The following is a 27,916-nucleotide window of genomic DNA, read 5'->3' on the forward strand; positions in this document are numbered from 1 at the left end:
AAAGTAGTGTTGTCACCCTAGCTGTGCAGCAGTAAGCAGTATCCTAAGTGCCAAATAGCCAGTCTTGTACATTACCTTTCACCAGCCAGTTGTAGTCCCTGCTTACACTCTGTGATACTTCCCACAGGGCTTGGCCATTACTAATTAGCAGCTTAGAGAGGGAGGGACGGGGAGACAATGAGAGATCACTTTTCCCTCCCTGTTTTTCCTGCCATACCCATCTCCTTCACCCATACAAGGGAATGCAGAGCAGGGTGCTGGAGTGAAGCAGCCACATCTAGAAGGATCTGTGACTCCCAGGAGGGTGGAGGCAGATGGGATTACACTCAATCACAGGGTCACGCATCCAAGGTTGTCAGTGAAAAAGAAGAGGATTAAAATGCCCGAATTTTCACTGTATTGCTGTATTTCTTTAATGTGTGTGACAGACTGAAATTCATCGTCCTCTTAGAGGGTCCACAGACCCCTGGAGCACAGGAGCACTAGCTCCTGCCCAAGAGGTTTAATAATGCTCCACTGTGTCACAGTCTTCACCCTGTCAAGGGTGCTGTTCCCTTTTGACCTTCTCTAGCATCTCAGCCAATTTGTTGGGTTTTCCCTCTGAGGAACCTCTCCTCTCTACCTTCCAAACCAGAGCAATAATTGCCCTTTCTCCCCAGAGAGTGGATTAAACTCACTTAAACCTTTACCACCCTACTAAAGCAGTAAGGAATTCAGATTATCAATTTGCATAAAACAGTGCTGTATTTATTAAAATATATATGTGTGTGTATATAATTAAGTGAGCCAATGCAATGCATGAGAAATGAATGGGAAGGTGGCCCATAATAAAGGTGTCAGTGATTGCTGTAACTGTGCAGTGAAACAGGAATACTGTGAACATGCCTGGAATTTGGAAAGTACATATCCACTCAGGAGCATTAGTTGCCTCATTGTGTTTAGATGACTTGTATAATTCAGAGTTAATGATTGAATTCATGTTGAAAAACCGTCTGCTCATCCACTGCTACTCAAAGTCTCAGGGAGACGGAGCAAGTACAAAACAGCCATTTTGAGGAGTGATACTGAATCCAAGGCAATTTTCTTACCTTTTAGCTCCTTCGTGGTAAGTAGTGCTTATCCTTCAAGCAGGTGCACCGGAAGGTACTGCCAGTAAATGCTGATGAGTTCTTCAAGGCGGGAAGTGATGAATGAAAGATGTGGTTATAACTACATAACCATTTAAAAATGTTTTCCAATTATGCTGTGTGGAACAAGGATTGTAAGCATCCACTGAAGATACAATTTTCCAAGCTGCAGGGATTTATTGATTTATTATATTTTTCTCTCCTCCATGGATTTGGTGGGAAGGATTAACTTTCACTTACACTCCAATGACATTTTTCACTGGTACTATCATCCCCATTCTCCATCCAAATGTGCTGCTGAAATGTGGCAGGTGGCTTTGCCAGTAATTGCATGCTACTTCATTCCTTTTAAAATGAAAGTATGGAGTACAGTGGCCTTCCTCTCTCATTATTGGCATACTTCACAGCCGTATGGTATTGACAGAGAAAACGCAGAAAGTGGGCTTCCCTTTAAATTGCAAAGATGTGTTATCTTGCTGTATGTTCCCTTAGGAGACAGTAACTTAATTCCTGTGAAATAAGCTTCTGACTCCAGCATTTTTCGTGTCAAAAAATAAACAAACCACATCAATTTTTTAAATGTCCACAGGTTTTTTTTAACGATTAAAGAAACTGAACATTGTTTTGAACATTTAAAATTTATTATTTGGTGAATCGTAGGCAAGTTTCTATTACGGTATACATATGCTTGATGTCATTCTGAGGCCGGCAACCATGCTCTGGTAGAAGATGGCCTTTCTTTGGCCCCAGCTGTGCTAAGCACTATTATAATTAGCACGATGGTTAACTTAATCAGAGCACTTGGCTCAGGAGAGAGGTGTTACAGAGTGCACCATAATTAGCATTTTCATTTCTTTGATCCTGAGTCAGTCTTTATTGACAGAAATATCAAGAGCTCGTTTGTTTTTTTTCTTTTAACACTTCAGGAAGTGGAAATGTGTGTGGCTGTGAGATTATGAATTTAGTAATGATGTTAGAAGAAAACAAACAGACCTGTCCCAAAGGAAATAGAAGGATAAAAATCTGCGTGTATGGAAAATATGGTCTTTAATGCTGCAGCATATGGGCAGGTATATGGCCAGGAAGCACCTCCTGAGGCAGCTGCATCCCTTTGAAGTTGCATGGACAATGTTAACAGCATCTTAACCATGTCCAGCATGCTGCTGTGGACCACATGGCTACTGTTTGAGTCTGTAGAAAAGGTGATGTTTCCTTAAACTGAGGAAGGGGAATACCAGAAGTGTGATCTGTTAAAAAAAAACAAAAACCAACACAAACCAAAAGGTTTGGATGATCTTGTAGCAGCTAAAGCTTTAGATACTTGCCAGCTTGGTCACTGAAGCACAAGCATCCCATCCTACACGCCTGATATAAGCAGGTGGTGAAAGCATGCAGCAGACCAGATGACTGCTGTTCATGAAAAAACATAACATTTATGCTGTCAGACAAAATGCTGACGACTTCCAAACTTGCATCTGGCATCACTGCCGTGATTGCAGGGGAGGAAAGTTGAGATGCTCAAGAGACTCTTCTCATTACACACCATGGAGTGGAGCAGTGTCTTGCAATACTAGCTAACACAGGATATTAAAAATAGGGGACTTTTTAGTAGGTGAAGCCACTGTCAGTCTTCCTGAGATAGCTTTTTTTAAGCTTGATAAACGCACTGTCCTCTTTGCTCACACTGAAGTGGAGTGCCTATAATGCTTTGTACCTCCAGTGCATACTAGATGGATTGTACCAAATTAATTATCTTAGCTGGTTCTGAGCATTTGTTCAGCAAACTGGAGCAAATGCTGTATGCACTCATTCTTATTGACTTTGGAATGGTGGTAGCTCAGGTAAGGGTAGACACAGCCTCTATATTTAACTTCTTTATGCTCTCTGTAATTTTTATTACTTTTAAATTTTAAAAAGAAGATATAGCAATGTTTATAATGAAAAAACAGGGCAAAAATAGTTGAGCTCTTCTAGTAAGAGCTGTTTGCAGGTTTTCACTCTTCCTTTATATGTACCTGTCTCTTTCCAGTCTTTTACAAAGAGGAAGAACTATCACATGCATGTGTTCTTACAGTTCATTTCAATCTGCTTTGCCAGTAGAAAAATAATATGCTAATAGAGGCTACAGAGAATGCAGCTGTCATTAAGGGGCTTCCTATGTTATCCTTGACTTTGCTAGATTACTTTTATCTACTCAGGATGGATAATAATTTTTAAAACGTTTATGCAACTAGGTTTTAGGTCAATAGCAGGTTAAACCATTTATTTAAGTAATCTTTCTTGGTGGAAAGTATGTGGAAAGACCCTCTCACTGTTTTTACAAGATTATTTTCATATCAGCATTAAAGCAGCAAGCAGTATTCTTGACAGTAGACTTGGAAGATACCCATTATTTGAGAGACATGATAAAAATAGTATAATCTTTTCCAATACGCATACAAAGCCAGTAATTGTCTGTTTCTGCCATTCCAGTTATTTATGTAATTATACTTAATGCCACACAGATTTGAGAAGAAAAAGCAATAGTTGCTGCTGTTTCAGATTAATATTTTTCCATTCTGAGGTCATAAAAACAGTAAATACCTCTCAGGTGGTAGAGAGAAAAAAGGAATATGGATTTGTAAACAATTGATCAGAGGAGCTTACCTGGAGGAGGGAATGTATCTTTTTTAAGTCTGTCTCCTGACCACACAATTACATCATTCCTAAAGCTCACTGATTGCTAGGAAATGCTGCCATTGCATAATATCACTTCTTGGATGTTAATTCCTTTATTAAACTGAAGTATCTAGTACTTTTACAGTGGATTTCAAAGGTATAGAATTTAATTATCTTAAACCTAGACATATCTAGGCCATCCTGCTTTGCCCAGTTCTTCTGTTTCACAGTCCTGGTGAAACAATTTGTTTTGTGGCCAAAAAGCACTTAAATAGTAAGATACCTCCCATACTGTCCTGCATAGCATAACTGGGTTGGCCAGGGTTAAGGAGCTTTTGGTGGTAAGTCCCTGCCCTCTGTCTAATCCCACAGCCTGGAACAATCCAAGGTGGTTTGTAAATGCCCCTGGAAAGTATGCCAGTGCTTTCAGACTCCAGGATTAGAGGAGCTTCTTGAAAACTTACAAGTGCCTCTTGCCTTCAGATTCACTGCATTCACTTGCACTCAGTCTTGGATATTTGAGTTGCTTCTTCACGGTGTCTGAAGAGAAAGCAGATGTCTGTGTATCACATCTACTGCAGAATGCTCAAGTTAGAAGTTCAGATTGGGTTCAGCAAAACTGATGTATCCATTTAAAGCAGATAAAGAAAAAATCTGGATTTTGTAGGCCCACACAAGAATTAAATATGTGCTCACGTGTTTTATAGCAGTGTTCCCCTCGTTTGGTCAGCTAGTAGTATTATACTCTTGGTACAAATTCACCACTTAGCCTGAAAGTTCTGCCTGAGCTAGATAATACCAATTTAAAAAGTCATCCTTTTTGCTTTTCAAATAACTTTAGGTGATGGCAAATTTACTATATGTGAGTGTTAAAGGTTCCAGTGACTTAATTACATTCATTTCTAACACTTCTCTCTCATTTTTTGCCTGAATTTTATCTCAAAGTTCCATTTTTCAACTCTGTGTCTTGTTATGCCCTTTATTAAATGTCTCTCACTAATGTAAGTATTATGAATCGTGATCAAGCCGTCCTGAACTTTATCTTTTGTGCAAATAAATAGACTGAATTACTCCTGGATCTTGCTTTAGGACATCAGGACATCTTTTCCTGACTCTGAATCCTTCTTTCAGCTCCACCCTGAATCCTTTCCAATTTGTCAACATGTGCTTGTAATCATTTCAGTAACACTGTATGAAGTAACAGAGTCAATCTTAGGCATCTTAGCAGTGTCAGAGAAAATGAATTTTTTGCTGCTCCAGGAATGAGGATAGAATGGGTTCACACTGAAGATCTGGGCTTGTTAATCTAACAGTGGAATAGGGAAGGAAGATAGAGGCTGTGGCCAGGACTAGAAGGGCTGATTCAGCATTCCCTCCCATTGCCACTACTGCCAGCAGCAGCAGGAGGAAGCTCTGGCATAGGCAAAGCAGGCAGAGCTCTGTGACTGCTACTTAGCATTGTTTTGCTTACTACCTAGTCGACCTAGATAACCTCAGCTTTGTCTGTTCCTAGTAATGCTCCTCTGAAGTGCTACAGTGATGTTTTCTTCTTTGTGTCTTCCCCTAGCTCAGGTAGTGAAAGATCTCATTCATCATCTTAGCCACTGCATCCCTGCCACAGTTTTAGCTGTGGCTCACCGCAGCCCTGAAGTCATCCTTCAAACCACTGCTTTCCAGATTAGTTCACCACCTCACAAGTTTAAACTGTGTTTGAAAAAGCATGACCTTGCATTCTGTGACTGCTATAAGTAATGTCATTCAAAGAGCTACATGGAGCAAATTTTCCAGCTCACTTTGAACTGACCTGCCCTTAGTCTCACTGCTATACCATTAGTTACATCACCTTCACCTTGACTGCCACGGTGCTGTTTTCTTCCACATCACTTAAGACTATAGATTGGAGAAGGACCAAGATCTGCCTATACACAACCGTCACAATCATCATAATCAACTAGAAGTTTCATTTGCTTCTGGGAGTCTCATTTTCTGAAGTTTCTTCTATTTAGCTGCAACACCTATGTTCTGTGGCATTCATGCCTCCATTTCACACTCTTCTGTCAAAGAAAGAATGGAAAAGGCAGATCATCTTTCATCTCGTGGCTTTTGTGTTGTGTGCAGGGTTCCTACTACTGCAATGCAGTTGAAGATACTGCAGAGGGATATTTAAATTCAAGCCAGGAAAAAAAAAAAGCCTAATTAAAGTGAGGAAAAAATTATGAATGCATGTCTATTTTTAGGATTCGTGAAACTTGCCTTAACAGAATCTTTGGGCTTCAATTAATAGACATTCCATTTTTAATTGGAGCATTTTGCTGCATGCTATGGTTTAAAGTAAAGGGTGAGTTAATTTATTTGAGAACAAAAATATTCAGGGGAGCCAGTGTGTAGTTTTGAATATGGTATTGACTGCATAGGTGAAGGGGCTGAGGAAGGGAGGAAGATAAGCAACAGACAAATGACACTATTGGACATCTTAGATAGTTGTGCAATCTGGGTCCTTAACAACTAGGGCAAGAAAAAGTTATCACAAAACAAACCAAAAAAATGGATTTAAAATAATAGCTTTTCACCCTACAAGCTCTGTGTTCATATATGAGTCAGGATTTGCAGAACCTCTCAAGAGTTTTTGCTTTGCTCACATCCCCTCCCATAGATGAGTTTCTAGGTTGTTTTATTCGTGCTCTTTCCTGCTACTCACATCGTTCATGCACTAAAATAGAGATTTTCTGCCCAGGGAGTAATGTTAGCTAGCTTTTTTTGTAGCAGCCAGCAAAAATTACAAGGGAAAAGGGGAGCTCATGGAAGGTATTGTGACAGCCAGTGCTCAGTGGACAGCCTTCTGCTGCTCAACAGGAACACAGCTCTTGGGGGCAGTGCTGGCAGATCAGGTCCGCTTCTGCATCCAGGTGATTTTCATTCCAGAAAGCTAGTCCTTTTCCCATTAGGCCAGATTACCATGCTAAAGGCTCTTTAAGGTAAGAGGAAAGGAGTATTTGAGTTTACAAGACTCAGTGTTTTCAAGTCACTACTGCACAAAAATCACTGCTCTTACTGCTGTTTAGTCATACCACCCTAAAAACTGTTAAATCGGTTAAAAAATTCAAATACCATCAGATCAGGCTTCTGTTTTCTGTGTGAGAGCATCTGCTTAGAAAAACTGAATCGTACATTTTTTTTCAGAAAGCAAATGACTTGTCACAAAGCACTGCTTTGTTCCTATCCTGGATGTTATCTTGAGCCACAGAACAGGGCTATTGCTTTGCATTTCATGTGCTGCATAACCTCCCTCCCAAATGCCAGTGCCATCAGAGAACAATTGTTGCTGCCTGTACATGGGAGCAATCTTAATTACTGCATTAGCCTCAGAATAAATTCCCAGTTAATCAAATATGATGATGAGAAGTAGAGTGATAGGTAGATAATCAGGACTATGGTAAAAATGTCAGCTGAGTAGTTTTCTTGGCATGTTGTTTGGAACCAAAACAAAGTCCTTCTCTTCCAAACACTCTTCAGGTTAGGTTCAGCTATGTTATGTTCAGAAAGCATCTCCAACAATCTGAACTAAATTTTTCCTCAAGTGATTTGCTGCAGATTAAATTATTCTTTCAGTTGGGATGGAGGAGTGGAGGGAAATTCTCCCGTATTTCCCCCCTATTGTACGTCATTAAACCACTGCAACAATACAAAGTGATGTTTTTCTTTACCCAGCACAAGCATACATTTGAATTGGATAACTGCAAACATTGCTTAGTAAGGTTGGTGACTACACTTAGCTCAGAAAGGGTAAAATATTTTACCAAACACAGAACATTAGCATTAAAGCAGTGAATACCTGGATTGTGGCATTGTGAAGTTTGAAGAATAATTATTTTTCTCTAATCAAGTCTAGACAGCCTACTTCCAGTTTTTACTAACTCACACATTTTCTTAAAAACAGACAGGTTCTACTTTTGTTATAACTTAGCCAGTAGTGCTAAGTGGCTTATGTCTCCCTCCACAGAGGATACTCTGCCCCTGCTATGTTTCCAGTCTTACTGAAATGTAATTAGACTACGTTGACTTTGTCAAGTGGCAACATAGAATAGTTATAGGACATCAAGAGTCACTTTGCTCCATTGCTCCTAATGTCTGTATTTGAAATCCAAGCATAAGTATCTTGATGATCCAAAAAGGAGAGCAATGATGAATGGGTATCTCAAGCCTAATGATCTGATCTTTTACATAAAAATGCCAAGGTGGAAGTTTTCCTAGAGATGTAGTCCCATATAACTGCATGAGCTTCCCTTGTTTGAGGGAGGCGCCTTGCTATGGTCAAAGACTACTTAAGTTTCCTTTTCAATTTTTTTTTTCTTTTTCATAACCATCTTTGTTAGTGCTATATTGTAAGCACATTTTGAATAGTGACAGTTATGTCCTTCTCCCCTCTTGCTGTTTTTTTTGTTTGTTTGTTTGTTTGTTTGTTTGGTTTTTAATTTTTAACTACTCGATCATTTTAGAGATACCATCACAATGACCTTTCCTAACAACTCTGCTAGGACAACATCAAATTGAATGTTTCATTATTAGTGCTATACCATTCAGACAATCGAGTGATTTTTCTTAAATATTCAAGTTCAAAAATTAAATCTTGGCAAATTATTAGACTCACTCATGTTTAAAGAATGAGATAACTTTTAAATGCAAATTTATATGATAATGCTGAAACTTAGAGGTATAATTTATTCTAGAAATATGAAAAAAAAGGTGAATTTTAAGTGTGTATATTGAAAAGTTAAAGTAGTTCTTGCAAACTTGAAATACATTATATTTGTGGCATGCACATATTAAAAAAAATTTATGTGGCTAAATGGTAACAAATGAGCCAGTGTTTACCATGGTAAGGAGTACATTGGGGACATAACCATTAGACAAGGGTAATTTAGTTTTAGCATTATCAGTTAGAAATACTGCAGTTGAGTGGAATATTTTATTACATGAAAACATCTGTAACCAATATATCCCTTGGGAAGCTTACGTGACCTGTGATCTGTTTGGAAAAAAATGTTTTGGTTTTACGAGGCTGTTCAAAAGCAAATATGTGCAGTGGGCTGTGTCCCAGCGAATCTGGAAGGGGCTCCCTGCTCTTTGTGTACCTCCTGGAAATTTCTCGGAGCTGTAGCAATGTTTCTGCATTCCAGACTGTAGTCTTCAAATTCACTCCATAACTCATGGCACTGAAAAAGACCTGGGAAATGTGTACAGTCATGCTCTCTACCTTTAGTACTACTAAACATATTAGTGTATATTATAGATATAGTAATATATATATAATCCATGTATCTACGTATATTCATATTCTATGTATCCTATGTATCTATCGATGTATTCTATTTAACTGTATCCTTATATTTCTCTGGCCTTGCTGTGTACCTTTTCCTGGCTGCTTTTCTCTCCCTTCTCTCTTTCAATGAAGCCAAAACATGTCATCCCAACTTAAATTTGCAAAGCAGTCACCTGTGCTCTAGCCTTCATAGTGCTCTGGCAGGAAAACAAAGTACCCAGCTCCTGAGGACCCTCAGTCAAGGCTTGGGAACTTGGGGAGTCAGGAAGACGGAGGGATAGACAGCTTGAACTTGACAGCCCATTAGGTACCTGACCTTCTGCTTAAATGACTATTGAATTCTTGAAGATGTGGATTAATGCTTTCTTTTGTTGGTTGAGATGGGCAGATAGGCACGCCAATTAGAGATAGCTTTGCCATGGAGTCCTACAGTGCAAGTGGTTTCTTAGCACAGTATTTCTGCAGAGAGGAAATACTGAGGAAAAACTGCAACTTCTTTACAGAGAGGGGAAAATCATCACATTCACCCAGGATCTCATTTCATTATAACACTCTGTAAGTAGAGGCAAAACAATTTCTTTCTAGCTATTTGGCTATTGCTGAGACCCAGAAATCAAAACTGGCTGGTTTATGGCTATAGGCACAATGCAGGTATGTTCCAGACCATAATATGTCAAGAGCTCTTTCGGCACAGGGTACAAAATAGGTTTCATGCCAGAAAGACCATCCCTTTAAGTGGAGTAAGCTAGTGATGCTTCTTGAAAAGTCTTCCTGGTCTGCAAAATATTTAAGCCACAGCCTTGTCCATTAAGCACTTGATCAATGCAAAGATGAAGCAATGGCCAAATGAAGCAGATCTGTGGGCTCTTTTGTCTGTGATGATAACACTGTGCCTGGGTTTGGGCTGACTGTGAAACCAAGTGTAATTCATCCCCAAACTCCCATCTGTTTGAAAGATATGAAAAGTATGTGCTAACGGGTTGGTGGCAGTGCATATGGGTTGCAGGCATAGAATTAGGAAGAGTGAAAAAGTTTTGACCCAGTAAGGAGAGGTGCTGCAAGGAAAGCAGGTCATTCACAGAATGGAAAATCTTTCATTTCCAATACAGTAAGAGGCAGGTGAAGATGAGTCTCATGAATTCTTTTTCCGTGTACAAGACAGTCCCAGGCAGGGCAAGGCAGGCTTTGCATCACAGTTGGATAAGCTTTGTTTGGAGAAAGTTGCATCATATATCATGAAGGAAGCCACATAATTTCTCATTTTGTGAGCAGAAGGGTTTTAGTTTCTGAAATTAGTGCACAGATAATGCAGAAATGGGACAGCTTGTTTTGTCTAAATTTTTGAGTCTGCTTATGTCAGGTGGTGGGAAGTTCAAGTCTAATGTTGCTGGCTCTGTTTTCAGCTGATGGGATATAAAGGAGGCTATGTGGAAAAGCACCAAAAAAAAGGGCAACAAGAGTAATGTAATGAGGAAGGAGAATGTATGTTGTGTATTGAGGGAAGCAGTTGAGCCTCCTGTTTGGAGCAGAAATGTTGCAAAATTGTGTTTGCACAGTATGAAAATATCTCCATTGTTGCCTCACACAGAGGAGCTGTTAACAGGGCATGCAGGAAGCTCTTTGATCAAACACCTACGTCATTTCTTAGTGCTCTGCTGTAATTCAACATTTAAATGGCAATGAATGTTCTCCCACTGAGATATTTTTTTAATCTCTGACATTTCTCTGGAGAGATACTCTGAGTAATTTTGAAAATAAAAACAAACATGTACAAACCCAACTTTTTTTTGTTTTTTAATAGTGTAAAGGTTTATCTGGAGATAAATGGTTAAGTATGATGAAAGTCAGACCACTGGCATAATGGCAACTGCTTGCTGATTCCTACCCGAATAATCAAGTTAAGGAATGTTGTAAATTAACACATGCTAAGCTTTTAGTTTTGCAGCAATTTATGATTTATGCTGTTCTTCCATTGACATCATCTCATGTCACTGGAGCATATTTTAACAAGAGGTATGTAGTTCTGGTAATCCCCAGGAAATCTGCACACTGTTTACCAAAACCCACTTTTTTTAAAGAAGAGTTGTCCTTTTGCCAAGAAACCTGGAGCGTGTCAGACTAGAAAAATGCTTATTTTGGTGCCTGAGAGGAAACAGTATGTGTGGGGATATAAAATCACATGCCTTCATGGTAAAAACGTGGAAGTAATTGGCCAAACCATGGTGGTTTGCTTCCAGAAATGGGTAGCCACTTTCATGAATCTGAAAGATGCTCTGAAGACAGAGGTTTCAGAGGACCTAGCTTCTTAGAGGTGATGACAGATCTTCCTGCTTACCTACAGCAAAAAAGCTGAGGAGGCAGCTCTGTTTTTCTTTCCTTTGTTGTTTCATCCAGATGGTCAAAACTGTATTTTAGTTTGTTCTGGATCTGATATTACAGAAGTATTTTTGGTCCTGCAAACTCTTCACTTAAACAGTTTAGTGGCTATAAATGTGTAATGATCGATGTTGTTATCTTTGTGATCCACTTGCATAAATGACTTTCCTTTTGTGCTATGTGGCATGTGAGGTGAAACAAACGAAAAGCTGTATTAATTATTCATCAAGTAAAGAATCTCTTTCACTGTTACTGTGTTTCAGGTTTATAGATACCTTTGCATGAACTAATTGATTTTAGTCATAATATTCCAAGTGGTGTTAATTAATAATTTAAATATCATTGTTTTGGAAAGCTTTTTAGCCCTATTCTGAGCAGCTGCCACCAGAAAACAGAATTTAGTAGTGATTTAACTTCAAAAATATGGAGCTAGTTTTATGCAGCTGTTATCAAATGGAATTAGTAAATCAAAGGTGTGGGAATTTTTTTTGCATGAAAGGTTAATCAAGTCCAAATCGAATTGTGTTCTGACTTAAGATTAAACATGAAAAAAAGTGCGTAGTAGGGACAGGGAGTTTCCTAAGGCATTTGCACCTCACTGTGACTGAGGAGGGGAGGGAAGGAGGAGGGAGGCTAGTGCTATAGCAATCATATCTTTTATCTCAAGAACTATTTTCAGTAAGGTATGCTGATCTTATTTTCCATCCTCCCACGCTTTGGATAAGAGTTTCGGGAAAGCTTTATTTTTCCTTCTCTGTGTGTTAATCTAATACAGATTTCAATACCAAGGGACTACCAACCTGTCAGGTAGAGTAGCAGTTTGACTCACTGCAGAAGAAATTTAGATATGTCAGTTCAAATAGGAAGCTGATTTGTTGTGAATTGTCAGAAAAATCTTTATTTCCTATGCTAGTGTTGCAGACGTTAGCCACTCTATGTGGAGGGAAATTGGCTTGTCAAATACAGTTAGCCCATGGATGAAGAGGTTTTTAACGCTGTAACACTACAGACAAGTGGGCTTGGGGTGGCAGAGCTTTATAACCCAGGGAGCAGGGCATGGGGTGGAAACTCGGTGAGAGCAAATGCTTCCAGATGGACGCAGCATTGCCCTGCAGAAGCCCTGTGCTGGTGTGCGCTGGTCACTGGCAGCACAGGCAGCTGCCAGTCCCGGCTGCAGGGAGCTCCTGGCTCCCTGTCCATCGCCTGCTGCGCTTGGTCTGCTATGAGCCCTGCTGCCCTCCCAGTGAGCAGCATCCACCCTGTCAGCCCAGCCCTGTATGCTGTGCCAGGGATGAGGCTGAGATGTCCTGGTATCACTGCCACCCTGCCAGCCTGTACCAGGGCATCTGCCCCAAGACAGGGCACGGGGCACTTCCCTGCCTTCTGTGGAGCCAGTTTCAGTGGCTTTAATTACAACTGCGGTTTGGATGGCTTTGCTTGGCCATTAAAATCTATTTCACAACGAGTAGTATTGAAATGAGCAAGGAATATTTGTGGCAGTTGTGGATTTCCTCCAGGCCTACAGGAAGAGTAAATTAGTTGCTGAAGACTTGACAGTTTGTCCTGAGTGCTTAACTCCTTCCTCTCTGGAAGCTTGATTTTCAGAAGCAAGTGACTTTAAAAGGAAATAGTATGCCCAATGTTTTTTCATTCCTCCACCCCCTTTTTATGGTAGGTCTGTAATTGCAAAACCAGCCAGAAGTGATTTGTTTGAAGAGGAAGTGTGGGAACTTCCTTTATAAATATTGCCTTTCCCTTCGTGTGCATCCAAACGCGGTTTGCTCTGCTGGCGGAAAAAAAAGTGCTTGAACTGAACAAGAACTTATTCCCATAGCTCATGCCCTATGTAAGCATGAAAAACAGAAGTTTTATTGGGGAGAGGTGGGGAGGAAGCAATAAAAACAAAAAAGAAACAAAACAAAAAAAACCCCAACCAAACAAAAAAACAAACAAGGACGTTTAAAAGCTGGTTGTTAATAAGGGGAGAGCTGAAGTTGGTTGAGCACGGAGATCGGCTGGGGTTTTGCCCAGCCATTCCCTGGCAGCACTTTCAGGTGTGTGCGTCCTCTGCTCAGGAGCACTGGGCGAGCTAAGGTCCCGTGGAGGGGCTGGGGGGAAATCAGAGTTTGCACAGCGGTGATTACAGAACCTGCTGTGAACTTGCTCTGCAAGATAGGACAGGGTCCGCCCGAGCCAGCTCCTATCGCTGCTTGGAATGGTTTCTTTTTTTAAAAAGTGTCAACATATGTATCTTTCCTAGTGAACTAGAAACTAGTGCAGGCGGCCAGCAGCCGCGGCGTGCTAACATAAATGAGTGCAGATGATGGGAATCAAGGCAGGGGGTCCAGTTCCCAGCTCTGAAGGATTCCAGATTAGGAAGACAGGTCACAGATAAAGCAAGGGAGAGTGTGGAGGGAATCAGGCTGATTCTCTGAGAGGCACTGAAAATGAGAAGAGCCCTTCTGTCTGATTTGAAAGAGGAAAGTGTTCTGATATTGCTTGTAATTAGGCTGAGATTCACCTTGTTCATTGGATTTGATGGACAAATGAGACATTCCTGGTGTTATGACATTGGATTGCTGAGATGCTTTCTGATCTGTTCAGCAAGAGGCACAGCCAGGCCACTGTTGTATTAATGAGAGGGTTGTGATTTTTATACATTTCTCAGTGGGGAAGATGAAATTTCACTCAAGCTTCCGACCAGGCTTTGTAGTGGTTTCTTTTTCCACTTTTGGAAACAAACAAAAGAATGAAATTTGTAGTGCAATTGTCTGTCATGGGAAAAATCAGTCACTATCAAAGAAGACACTGGAAACTTCACTGATGCATCCAGCTGGTCTCATGTGAGGCTTGCCTGGCTCTCTGTGCCAGTAGTCCTTACATCCTTTCATACCCCACTTCAGAGGAATGGACATCTCAGTTCAGGATGACAAAGGAGTGAACTTTGGGTGATTTTTAGTTTTTAATTTTTTTTTTAATTCTCATCTCTCCATTTCTTCCTGTACTTTCTTCTCTGTTCAATGTCATACAAATGCATTTAAAGCCCTATAGTGCTCAGAATAAGCTTTTAATTCTTTTATCCCTTTCCTCTTGTTTTCTTCACCATTATTTGCTGCTCTCTCCTTATGTCTTTTACTCTCTTATCCATACCTCATTCCTCATTTAACAATCTTTGCTCCTTTTTACCTTCATACACTTCACATTTTTTCCTCTCCTTTTTCACACTCATGCTGTCGTGCCTGCTCCTTTTCGCAATAAGGCAGGCTGCATTCTGTAATTCAAGGAGGTACCCTTCAAATTCTTATATGGGTGCTGAGTACATGATGAAAGAGACTGCAGGGATTGGCAGATACATGGGAAATGGTAGTGAAGCCAATTTTAAAGTAGTCTTATTTACTTTGGTGGTTTGTATCACTTTGGTTGACTATTAAAATGGTGTTTCTAAGGTGAGGTGAGCACTAATGGCATTGTATAAATAAAGGATTTCAAGAACTGAGTATAAAATACTTTATAGAGGTAATATATTGCTTCCAGTTGAGAGAAATGAAGTGGCACTTTAAAATCAGTTTTACTAGTACCCTGTGTTTAAAAAAACCCTTATTTTTGTTTAACCTTCTGTGCAAGCCTGGGCATGTTTGAGGCTACCAGGATCCAATTTCATGTAGTATCCTATTTCAAATCCAGGCGAGAGCAGATTGATTGAAAATCAGTGCTGTCAGAAGTAAAACTGCCTGTGGAATGCCTTCAGTGACGTGAAGATGAAAGGGAGAATGTAATATAAAAGATACTGATTTTCTTTTTTGAGGTGTGAGGCTCTGGAGCAATGTTCTTGGATGTTGCACCGTTTACCTTGATTGAACAGTAATGGTTTTAGAACAATTTTGGTGAATTTTTGTGTTCTTCAGTCAGTAGTTAACAACTATCTTGTGAAGAGAGGATGGTTGGTGTTGCTGGGGATGTTTTAAACCAAAGTAGCAGCTGTAGAATATTTCACGGCAAGCACAGAGCTACCTGTAAGTCTGCATAACACCAGAATGACACAGGATTCCTGATAATTCTTGTCAGTGAAATGCTTACTGGTATTTCAGTATTGGGCAACTCACTACTTAGAAAACTACTGGCAAATGCAAACTAGTCTAACTGGTCTGTGTTTATATTGGGTTTTAGGGTCAGCACAAACACAGATGGCACTCTGCTTTGTTTTCCCATATGTTTCTTTGCCTCTTCTCTTCCCTGTCCCACAGAGGCCAAAGGATCAAAGAAAAAGAGGACTATATGACAACTGAGAACAGAGGGAAACAGTAATACTGTTTTAGGACTTCGAAGCAGTAGGAAAGTGAAGGGAAAACTGAACTTGTGATGTTTGGTTAATTTTGAGTTCTGGGTGTCACAGTTTAGAAATGAAATAGCCCAGATAAATGCTCCCCCCCATATCCCCAAGACTTTTCCCAAACCAACCACTACCTTGCTCACCCCGCTTTCTTTCCCCTCCCAACTCCAGGGGTGGAGTTGAGAATTGAAGACAGAAAAAGGGGAAAATTACAGGTTGAGATAAGAAACAATTTACTGGAAACAACAATGAGATGCAAAAATAAACAGAGCAAAAATATTAATAGCAAAAGTATACAAAAAGAGGGTGATTTACATGGAAATAAATACTCACCAACCAACCTGAGATGGTACAACCCTGAGAAAATGAACAATGGCCAACCTGCCACTCTTTTTTGACCTGAAGCCACACTTTTCTTCCTAGAATAAGAGTCCTTTATTTCCAACACCCCTCCCCGCCATCTCCCACCCATGCCAGTGATTATGTGGATGATATAGAATAACAACCTAGACAAATCCACACAGCTCCAAGTTCTGTCCCCTCACAGCTACTGCAAAAAAAATATCTCGATTCTAGATGAAACCAGGACAGTGGGTAATTAAAAAATTTGGCTGTGCCAGGATTATGTTGAATTCCTGGAAAACTAGGAGTAAACATTGTTCTGCTGTGTAATGCTGGTCTGTCTCCTGTGCCCTGTGCTAGGTAATGCTCCCTACGTGGGGAGCATCTTGCATTGCTGGGAGACCACCACGTTGCACAAATAGATCCCTTGCATGGAGGTGGTGTGTCATGGTGGCTGGCCTTGGCTCCATTTGCTCTCAAAAGAAAGGGAGAGGCTTCAGAAAGAAAAAGTCATTGTACTCACATTCTGAAAAAGTGCTGTCTAGAGCTAGCCAAGAGAATAGCAGTAAGCCAAGCAGAGGAGAAAGGAAATCAGTAATAAAACTCAGGAGCTCATGTGCTAGAAGTGGAATCTGGTGTCTGCAGTCAAGGAGGTGGAGAGGTCAGAACAGAGATGACCAAGAGTCATGTAAGCTAGAGAATCAAAGGTGAGGGAAGATAATGCATTGGCCAGATATTGTGTGATACTGAGTAAATTAGAGATGTAAATACACTGCAATGTTTAGAATATTAGGTTGACATCTGATACTACTCTAAAGTTTCTAACATTAAATTCTATATCCTGTTTCCATATGAGCATGGTCTCAGCGTTGTAATGTCGCATTCCCAACACTGAAATGTGAAGATCCATTCTCAAATTTAAGCTCAAAAAGCAGTATGTAGTTTTACATGTGCTCCATCCTATCAAGTGCACTGTGCTTGTTAGCTCAACAGCCTGATAAAAGTTCCATGTGCATGTAAAGGTCTGTATGAAAAGTATCTGTTCCATATGTTACATATAGCTGAAGGCTCAGGGGAATAAAGTTTGTCTGGGAACCGGACAGCACATCTTTCGATCCCTGACCCAGTGCTTGCCCTTTTTCACAAACAAACAAAATCCTTCCTCAAAGAAAGTGGTTTATGATCTGTTTTTAGCTCTAGAAGCAAACATTAAAAAAAGAAAAAAGAACTCAATATGTTCTTACTCATACTTAGAGCAGCATCAGCTTTAGGCACTGCAGAACAAGTGTCACACTTTGTTCCTTGCTGCTTTCAGAGGCCATTATCTCCCTGGCAGTTGCAGTGCCAGGGCAGCATGTTACCTATTTGGAAAATTTTGCAGTTGGACACAAACAATCAGCCTGAGTTTGTCATCTATTTGAAATGATGGTATCTGAGACCTTGACCCTGAATACAGAGGTTCAGTTGCCTCATGAGGGAAAGGGCATTTGCAGGATGGGGAGGTTGTTCACAGTTGTCGTGTTTCTACTGGGTCATTGACTTGACTGGGTCAAGATGGTCTTCATCCTTTCCCCCTAAAAGTGTATTTCAATTTGAAAGGCAGAAATTGTATCATGTGAAAGGTGGGAGCAATTAAGCTAGTTCAGATTGAGACAGGATAAGTGTTAAAAGCAGTCTTATCTCTTGCTGTCCTGTGTGGTATGGAGGGGAGAGGAAGACCTCTCCAAAAAGCAGTTCAGGGAAGATTGATTCCTAATCCACAAGGCCATGGCAGGACTCTTTCTGTCAAGCCAGTGAAGGGAGAAGGAACAGGAAGATTAGCCTAGTTAGACTGAAGTTAGTTTATGTGACCATCACCCTACCCACTTGCTCTGTTGTTGCTTATGGTTTCTGTCATCTTTAAAGAGCAATTTCTCTATGCTGTCCAAGTACTTTTTGCTTCAAGTCAGTCTGCAAGTGGCTCCAGCTGTTAAAGGACCTGTGCTAGCAATATGTGTTGAAGTTCCTTTAGCTCAAGCAGTCCATTTGGACTGGCCAGCTGGCCAAATTCATACCATGAAAGACCAGATCCAGTGTAAGATACTGAAAAAGAGCTGTTGTGCTATGAGCAGGAGGTAGAAGGAAGAAACAAAACCAAACAAACCAAAGAAGCCTTTTGGCAGATGGTACCACCTGTGTCCATCCAAAGCAGTGTGCCATTTGAATAGAGAAACTTGGAAAATCTGATGACTCAGTCTGAATACATAGGGAGAGAGTGAGTGAGATTTCTGGCTTGTGTCCCAAGCCTCTTGTGAAAAAGGCTTCCAATTTTATAACACAGAAAATTGAATACAACTTGGTAGCATCATTCACTGGCACAGCTGAACTACAGACTGAAATGCCTGGTGTATGCATGTGAGAACTGCCACATAAGTAGTTAGATGACTCTGTGCCAGGTCCTGGGTTATGGCTGAACCAGTTTTCTCAATAAATACATTTCTGATATTTTAGCAAAGGATATACCTTTATTAATACCTTTATTATTGGGGATATAGCTGGCTGGACATAACAGTTGGGGTTGGCAGCATTTGATTACTTTTCTAGGCTCAGCCAAATACTAATTTCCATGCACCTCAGTTCTGGCATCTGCAAAGCTGGGAGGTGAACCAACTGTGCAAGACGTGACTAAATTACTGTTCAGCAATGCTTGCAAAAATGCTCGTAAGGAAAGAGAAAACATGGATATATAAAGAAAACTTCTCAGCAGGATCAAGTCTTGTTTTCTTGCAGACTGCCTCCACCTCCTTCCTTCTTGGCTGTCAACAGGATAAGGGTTCACATTACTTTGTTCTTCCTTTTACTTCTGAATTTCGTTTTCCTTTACATATTTAAGTTGCACCAGATCTGTTTTCCTGTTGTGGGTAAGACATAGAAAGAAATCTGCCCCTTACCTTGGTCCTACAGTCTAATTTTTTGGTCTGTTTGTCTTTTGGCTTGGCTGCTTTACTTACACTTCCCTCCTACAACCTTCCTCAGTCCAATCCTACACTCTCCAATTAGTCTGTATCATGCAGCTGTGGTCTCAGTATCTCACACAGCTTTTCTCCCATATGCCTCATTTCACAATTTTGCTGAGCATCCATGTTCATCCTGTACTTAGTGAGGGTTGTTCTGTCATACAGCTTTTCCCTACAAAGAGATGCATATCTCTAAAAGAACATCTTCCTGAAGCAACTAGATATAGGGTATGAACACAGGAAATTAAATCCTATGGAATATTAGCAAAAGAAGTTTGGTTTAGGACTGGGCAGCCTCAAGAAACATGAAGGCAAAATAAAAGTCCTGCTGACGTTTGTGTCTTACTTCCCTGAAAGCCTGTGTTATGTGAGTCTAAAAGTCATGTTCAGTTGAGATGAGATGGCTTTGGAGAAAAGGTGGTGGATTTTGCCAGGTGTTTGGGCTCTCTTACCTGGAAACTGCCATGTGGTGGTCTTTTCGTACATGTGTTGGCTTGTGCTGCAAACTGTTTGATTATGCATTGCATCCTTTGCTAAAAGCAACTGAGAAATAACTGCGTGTGAGGAACAGGTTGAGGCATGTGACACTCACTATGTCTATTGCCTGGGATATTTTTTTGAGGACAGTTGTCATCTTCACATTTATGTTGAACAATCTACATAAACCCTTTTTATCACTTTTCAGCATATACAGTGATGTTAAAAATTATCTGATGGTATTTTATCCTTCCCTAAAGGGACAAACATTGCTTCTCTTCCATTCTTAAATGTTTGGTCAGGGAAGGTGCCAAGTACTGCCACTGGTCAGAGCATGTTCAAGCTCTGGCTAGAGGAGTACCAAGTCATACAATAACCCATCTGTAATGCTAGGCATTCTTTTGGGTAATACATCAGTTTAGCTCTCAGTTCTTCAGTAATTAGTTGTACATCTGTGAGCAACTGTCCATCTGATTTATTATCCAAGCAGCTATTGAAATACAGAACATTGCTCCATTTAGCTCCAGGATGGAAAATTATAGTGTGATAAAATTGTGTTTAAAATGTAATAAAACTGACTGTATATAAACAAATTACAAGTTTATATTACACTATAGATTATTTTAAATCAATATTTTAAAGTTCATAAATTTAATGTGATTGAACATAGCTTAATGCATATGAATATATTTTTAATTGTTGCCTTCTTTTATTTAGTAAGAAGATTAAACTGTCCTGGAAAATAACTTGATTATAGTGAAGAAGACTTAGTGGAAAAGTAAATGTAAGTATTTCACAGAATGTGTCAATTATTTATGTTTGCAACCCATTGACATTGGTGATATTATAAATTGGCAGCCATTTTTATTATGGTGAGAATACAGGATCTGATCATTGTGCATATGTGTGTGTGTGGTATAGAATATCTACTATGTGGGTCTATAGGCTAATATACCTAAATGCTTTTAATGGGGCAATGTGCTATTAGTCACTTGCATGCTTAAGAACTATTTTCAGGAAAAATGACAACATGAAGTTGCCACTAAGCACCCTTAAAAAGATGAAAACAAGCACTACTCCCATATGAATACCCACAGGGATTCTTAAATTCGGTAATGCAGATATATTTTCCATTTCCAGAGGAATTAATCTAACTTGGAATAATGCAGCCCGTATATAGTATTTTTTGTATTCTTGCCCCAAAGTTGTGAGATTATAGTAGAAAAAGATTGCACTGTGGATTGGCAATTCAATTTAGAGTGAAATACACAGCTGCAAGTTCCAGGCTAAGTGTATCATTGCTCACTTGAGGTCACTTTTTCAAACCTGGAGTCAATAGTTCTCTAGCAATAAGAGCTTTGGTTCATTTTCTAGAACCTCTTGAAACTGTTACCTTGCTGGTGAATACACCATTATTTTTCTTAAAGCAATTGCCTTCCTTATCTGTATTTCATAATAATGTGAACCCTCTGTGTGCCTGCACATGTATATTTGTATGTATGTATTTGTGCATGAGGCAAAGCTGTGTCTCTGCAAGTCATTCCCCAGGAGACTTTGGCTCTGAAGTGCAGGGCAGCGATAGTAATGAACTTGTAGCTACCAGAGATTCATTCCAGTGTTTTTTCATATAGCATTTTTCCCACGATCTCACCTTCCTTTTCCCAGAGCCTGACTGATGAGCTTGGAAGCAGTCAACTAAGCCTTTCCAAATGCTGAATTAAGTATAGAATTAATGACTTAGATGTTAAAGAGGACAGTGATTATGTCTTGAATGTCTAACAAGCTGGGACAGTTGTAATTCTAGCCTTTCAGGTTTTATAAACTTGTCTTCAATAATTACTGGCTGACCAGTAGTACTGAAAACTGCAGGAGCTGCATATAGCATTGCAAAGTTCTGTCTGGTTTATATAGAGTTGTCTAGTGATATAGGATTGCTTGAAATGAAGATCCTCAGATTTGACGACATTGTACATTAAGTAAAAGATTTACAGATAAGCCTATGCATTGATTCTTTCCTTTACTAGCACTTTGAAATGTATGTAGGCTTATAAAGTATAAAATCAAGTCCTTTAAAACCTTTCGATGTGTATTGAGCAAAACAATGCAGTTTGAAGTAATTTACTGGGACCAGTCACCTTAGCTGCTTCTAGATCCTAAAAATTACCCAGTTCAGGCCAGTGACACTTCTTGAACTATCCCGTGTGTGTGCCAAGTTTGTACATGTAAAAGCTTTTTGTCAGTTGCTTTCACATTTTTCTCACCACTCGATCTTCAACTGTGACTTGTGGGAAACTTGGGAAGAGTTATCTTTAGTTCCCATTTTTTGTGCAATAAGCAGAGTATTGTTGGTTTCTTCGTTGTAGCTTTTAAGGGCCTGTTTAGCAAGAGAGCACCAATTGAGTGTCAGTCGAACTATGGAAGATATCTGCCCAGTTAAAATGTAATGTCATTTATGTATGTATGTGGCAACAACTAAAAGACATGAAGTAGAGATGTATTTCAGGAAGTTGAGGAGTATAATATTGGCAATGTGATTATTAGCTGATCTGGCAGAGGAATAAACACATCCTGCTGAAGAGATGGATGCTAACATTTTGTCCTTCATGTAAAAATAAATATTATCTCTAGTATATGTCATTTTTCTGATATTTTGATTTTGTTGAAATGTAGTCTGAGCTCCTAAATGTAAACCTTCTTTTTGATCTGGCTCTTACAGGTATCTGATATTAAAGTTAGAGATTTATCCTTCTAAACATCAATCATTTACAAAAATTAATTGGCCTCACATTTGCTGAGATTTTTGCAGTAATACCAAATTAACAATTTTTTGTGGACAGGAGAAAGTACCTTTTCATATGCACTTTCAGTTTTGTATCTCAAAAGTGGCTGTGGCGGTATTCTCATATACAAAGACAACAGAGATGAAGGGAGGGATCAGAGGACCTCGTGGAAACCAAGAGGAGCAGCCTCTCACAAACTCTTACCTGCAGCCACTCACAAACTGGGGGTAGAACCCTGAATCTGTAAAATCCAGCACCTGATCTTATAATCATCCATTTTGATGTGTAACACATCTAGAAATATTTATTAAAAGTTTTGGTTTAGTCAAAATTGAAAATTAGATTTGAAGCTTGAGCTTGAATACATTGTAATGGGTTAGGGTTATTTGGCAGAATGGCTGGTAGAATTTTGGCTTTGGTTTTTCCCATAAAGCCAGAAGGTAGAATAATCTTGCTCTTCCTCATTCTCATCCAAAGAAATTCTGGACTGACCTTTCAAAGAGATGAAAGACAGAGCTGGAATGCTGGATAAACCCAGTGAAATGCTAGCTTGCTGTGTTTACCTCACGAAGAGGTGAAAAGAAATGGAGAGAGTGAGGGTTTTGTTCCACTCAAAAATAAGGAAAGGCTAGGAAAAACATAAAACGGACTGGTGGAGATGATGAAAAGCCAATTGTATTGAATTATGCTGGTGATACATCAAAATAATCTTGAGGCAGTGACTGCAAGAAGGAGGAAGGGGAGTGTGTGCCTTAGGGAGTCAGGAGCAGGCACCATCAAGTAGAGCACAGGTAAGAGAGTGCACAGGATGAGGGAAGGAACACTCAGTCCTGATTAGATACCAAAATTAGATTCTTGCTGCACATTTTGTAATCTGTGATCCCAGGAACTAGTTCTTAATGTAGCACTGAGTGTTTTCTCACTGTTCTCAGCAGTATTTCTTCTGTAAAATGTGTGCACTGGCATCGTAAATAGCCTGATTCAAACACCCTTGTGAAGGGTGAGGACCACATCGTGTCATGTGCTGCCACTAAGGTCTGCTAGCTGGTAGGCAGGTTCTTCCTGGAAGGTCCACAGAGACACTTTTTAGACTTCTAGGATTATAAATTATTTTCTCAAAACCAGTGTCCATCTCAAAAATGTCCACCTTAGTTTCAGGATCCAGCTAGCTATCTTAAAATTTATTATTGTTTATAAGAGCTTGGCTGCCGTATTGTGAATATTATAAATAATTCTTAGCAACATTAGGATGAGGTAAATAAAGCATAGAGGCACACTTGATATTAAGGAGAAAAATAAATATTTAGGAGTTACTAGTTCATTAAGTAATGTCTATGCTGTGCATGAAATGAGACAGAAAAACAGGAAGAAGTCTCCCATTATAAAAGACTATAATGAAGGAGTCACATCAGGAACTTTAATTCTATACATAACAATCAATCAGACATAAGTCCCCGGAATCACCTCTAAGATGCATCTTTAGATCCATAAGACTTAAGTCACCAAAACAGGTGAAAATTGTTCCTTATCTTCTGCATGCCTTGGGCAGTGGGGAAGAACGTGACTTTGCAAAATATTCCCACAGAATTTCTGCTGCTGTCACACTGAGACCCTAAAGGGCATGCAAGAGCACTACAAGTGGGTTGCATCTGTCTTCATGCATTTGATTTCTGGCATCTCTTCCAGTACCTATGTCCTGTCTTTTTTTCTTTTCCTTCGTCTTGGTCTTTCTTGTGTTGCCCAGGTAACTTTAAGGAGAATACTTCAGCTCCAGGAGAGATGACATATCTGTACTACCAGCATGAGTAGCCTGTGACACCAGGTCAGGCTGTAACCACCATCAATAACAACCACAGGAAAGCCCTGCATAATGATTTCTCCAGGGTGTGTAGAGCAGCTTATTTGGAGACTTATTTCTGTCGTTGTTTTCTCACATGCTATCAAATACAATCTTTTATTTCCCTCTAACGTGAGTTTATATTCATTAGGTCATGTAAAGGCCAAATGTCATGCCTTTGCTGCTAGATCTTTGCAATGAGAGTGCCCATGGTGAAAGTCCTGCCCTTATCAGGCATGGAGTCACAAGGAGAGAGCTGGCTCCACAGGCAAGCCATGGCTCTCCATTTTTCTCTAGCAGAAGCCTACATGGTGACCCATCTAACAAAAGCATTGTACAGCTTTGTACATATTTCATACCACTAGCTGCAGATGAACTGTAATAGAGTTTTGCCCATATGTTGGCACCTTTCCCTGTGTAGAGAAATGAGGCCACACTTCACCAGTAGTTGCAGACTTGAATATTTGAAGCATTTTATGTACTTCTCATACTTCACTTTGAGACTTGTCTTGTAAAAAAACCTTGTAGGTTAGTTATAAAATTGTGGTTTATTGGAGGGTATGAGTGACATTTCTCCCTAATCCAGTGACACTTGACCAATTCTACAGGTTTGGCTAGAAAACCCACAGGAGAGAAGATTCTTGCAACAAAACACAGCTATTTATTTAGAGGTATTCGTTCATCCTCCTTGAAACACAGACCCATGTCAGTCTTCCTTTCTCATGTTTCTCTGAAATGATCTCCTGGGGAATATGTAGAAAAACAAACAGTCGATTCTTTACCATTTTAGGAGAGAGATGGAGACAAATTCAACTTCAAAATACTTGATATTTTAAATGCAAAATGGTCCTTCCTTAATTAATACTTGGCAAAGCATTTTAAAGATCAAAGTGTCAATATTAGCTAATTCTCCTGACACACCTGTCAGGTAAGTAAAAATTATATCCATTTATAGCCCATGAAGCTAAATACTGTCTAACATCAGCATTTTCACAACTGCTACCTAGTTAATTTACTGAAATAAGTAGTCTAATTCTCAAAGGTTCTTCGTATTCTTAGTTGTCCTAAATTATGCTTAGTACTCCGAATACTTACTCTTTTGAAACTGAGTGCAAATATTTTGGTGCAGAAACATGGGTATGTATGGCAGCTGAACCTGAGGCATCCACACTTAAAAGACTTTTTCCAAACTTAAGCAGCCCTAAAAAGCCTAGAGCTGGAATCTACATGTTGTCAATTCCCAGGATGGGTTCAGGCCCCTGCACTGCCCAGCTCTCATACCTTAAGGCAGAGTTGTTTCTCAGTGGAAAAAAGTATGAATGTAGGTAGTCTTGGGAGAATCAGTCTTCAAAGATTTTTTTTTTTTTTTTTTTGCAGGAGATGTATATAGAACGAGTTTTTAGAGGGAGAGTGTGCTTGAAGTGGAAAGAAAAATGGTGTGTGATAGAAATTAATTGTTCTACATCCTGCTATTGCGTCCATTAGAGATGCAGGTTATCTTGTTATTTCTGTCATGGCTCTCTCTCCTTTTGTTACAGCATCAGCAGAGTGGTATAATTGGGCTGGAGGACAAATTTTTTGCTGCTCTATTGAGCAGTGACTGAAAGAGAGAGGAGATTTTGAACAAGTGCTGTCTCCCCTTCAGTGTGCAGTGCAACTTGTTTCCAAATGGTGTTTTAGTTGGAGTGGTGGTGATTGTCAAGTGCCTTGCTTTGTCTGTGCAAACAGTTTTTGTAACCTGTTTGCTCCGTTTGGTGTGGCAATGCCCAGCCCTGAATACAACACAGAACTTAAGGATGGCGTCACTCCATCCCAGTATGTTCTCCCTCTTGCAGAAGCAGGTGGGAATGCACAAAACCCTAGCCAAAGGCCATCCATGGGTTGGCACTTAAAGGCCTGGCTACAAAAAGGGGTCTCAAGGGATTGAACAGCCTGGAGCAGGCATGCATGGCTGAATTAGGAGTTGGAATTGTTTGGCTTTCAAATTCAGAGAACTTGTTTGCTGTCTTGGCCCTGCTCAAAGTGAGTAAATGCTACTGCTAATAACAAAGCCCAATAGAGGAGTGAAGGATTAAAAACACCAAATGATGACTCACCCTCCCCTCCCCCCCTTCCCCAGTTTCAGTCCCCACTAAACCACTTTACCTCACTAAAGCCCTGGTGGCATTTTGCTTATAAATAATCATGTGTTTGAAATGTTAAAATGTGTAGGCAGGGATTAAAAGGATATGTGATGCTACAGCATTAAAATGGTGCAAATCTCTGCAAGGGAATTGTGAAGGAAAATTATTTTTGGCAAGGGCTGCTGCATCCTGAGGAGATCAAGAGAAGACAAAATGCAGTTTACCCAAATCTAGCAAAGCCAAGTAGAAAAGCTGGGTGCAGTAAAATAGGGCTTCACATCAGTTCTTTGCTTGCGTATTAAAGCCAAATATGAAGTTTTGGGGGATGAAAAGAAGAGATTAATTGAAAAATTTCTGTTGAAGGTACCAGTCTAAACTGTTGTCCTTTTCTTGCTATAAAGGTTGGTGAATATAGCTGCATGGTTATCACCCACACTGTAAAAAGGTTTCTTCTTTCTCCTAGCGTGCTATGGGAATGGGAGGTAACAAAACTCCCTCAAATCAATGTGTCAGCTCCTGTGTTTTACAGAATAAGGAGGATGAGTTGCCCATTTGGGTTATTATTCTGTACTCTCAAAATGAGAATATTGGCATCAAGTTTCTTGTTGTGTCTGGTAACAAAAAATTGAGAATTGTCCCTGCTTAGAATTAGAAATTAGAAGGGAAAAGAGGGAATTGTTGCAAATCAGTTTTCAGCATTGACTTTAGCATTGATTGTGCAGCTTGAGTGTAATTTTTAGTGTCATTCTCAGAGGCTACATTGGCTTTTTCTCCATAAACCTTTGATTCCTGGACGAAGTAAGCTCTTTTATGGGTCTGCTGAATTTAAGTAGGTGAAATCAGCTTCCTCACCTCACTTCTTAATTTCAGGTGAGTGAACAATATCAGTGTGAACAGGCACAGATAGGGACACTGTCCTACTGCTCTTCCTGCTGATGATCTTGCTGCTGTTTGTCTGCACAGGGAAAGCCTCTGAATGCTATGCCTGTATGAACTGTGCAAGTACTAATAAACAAACAGTTTTTAGGAGGCTCCATTCATTTCATGTCTAATTCATTTTTGAGAAGCACTATCAGCCTACAGAACTCGGGGAGCAGGGCTTTGAGTAGAACTTGGGGGAGGCAGGATAGTGCCACTCCTTCAGCTCAGCTGCCATCTCTTCTACCTCACCCACTGGAGCAGCAGCTCCTGCTGCTCCCAGCTCCCTGCACAGGGCTTTCCACTCCTCCACCTAGCTTATAGACCAGGGCTTCTGCAAAAGTGCATTTGAAATCTTCATGCTGCTGATCCCCCCGGGTTTGGTGCCAGGGCAACCTCACTGCAAGTGTGTTACAGGTATCTTCATAGGATGGGACTTCTGCTCCATTCCTGCAGTGCATCCTCTCGCTGTGTCATACAAATGATGTTGTTTAAGCAGTTGTCTTAGCTAAACTGGTCTGTCACTTTGCTAAATGAAAATGATTTGGTTAATGCACTGTTTTGTATAGAATACACCATCTCCACTGCTCTTAACCTTTGCTGTTACTTTTGTGCTAGCAAACATGAAAAAA

General features: G+C 40.0%; 1 protein-coding gene across 2 annotated transcripts in view; it reads left to right on the plus strand.

Moving 5' to 3' along the window:
• PLXNB2 (plexin B2) overlaps positions 1-27,916 on the plus strand; it is a 252,026-nt gene that overhangs the window by 116,402 nt on the left and 107,708 nt on the right. For both annotated transcript variants that reach the window (XM_014877714.2, XM_014877715.2), the window contains exon 4: positions 20,344-20,410. In XM_014877714.2, coding sequence (XP_014733200.2) covers positions 20,409-20,410 — 2 coding nt within the window. In that variant the 5' untranslated portion in view covers positions 20,344-20,408. The remainder of the gene's footprint in view (positions 1-20,343; positions 20,411-27,916) is intronic.

The sequence above is a fragment of the Sturnus vulgaris genome, chromosome 5, assembly GCF_052056855.1.
Source record: "Sturnus vulgaris isolate bStuVul1 chromosome 5, bStuVul1.hap1, whole genome shotgun sequence".
Lineage (NCBI taxonomy): Eukaryota > Metazoa > Chordata > Aves > Passeriformes > Sturnidae > Sturnus > Sturnus vulgaris.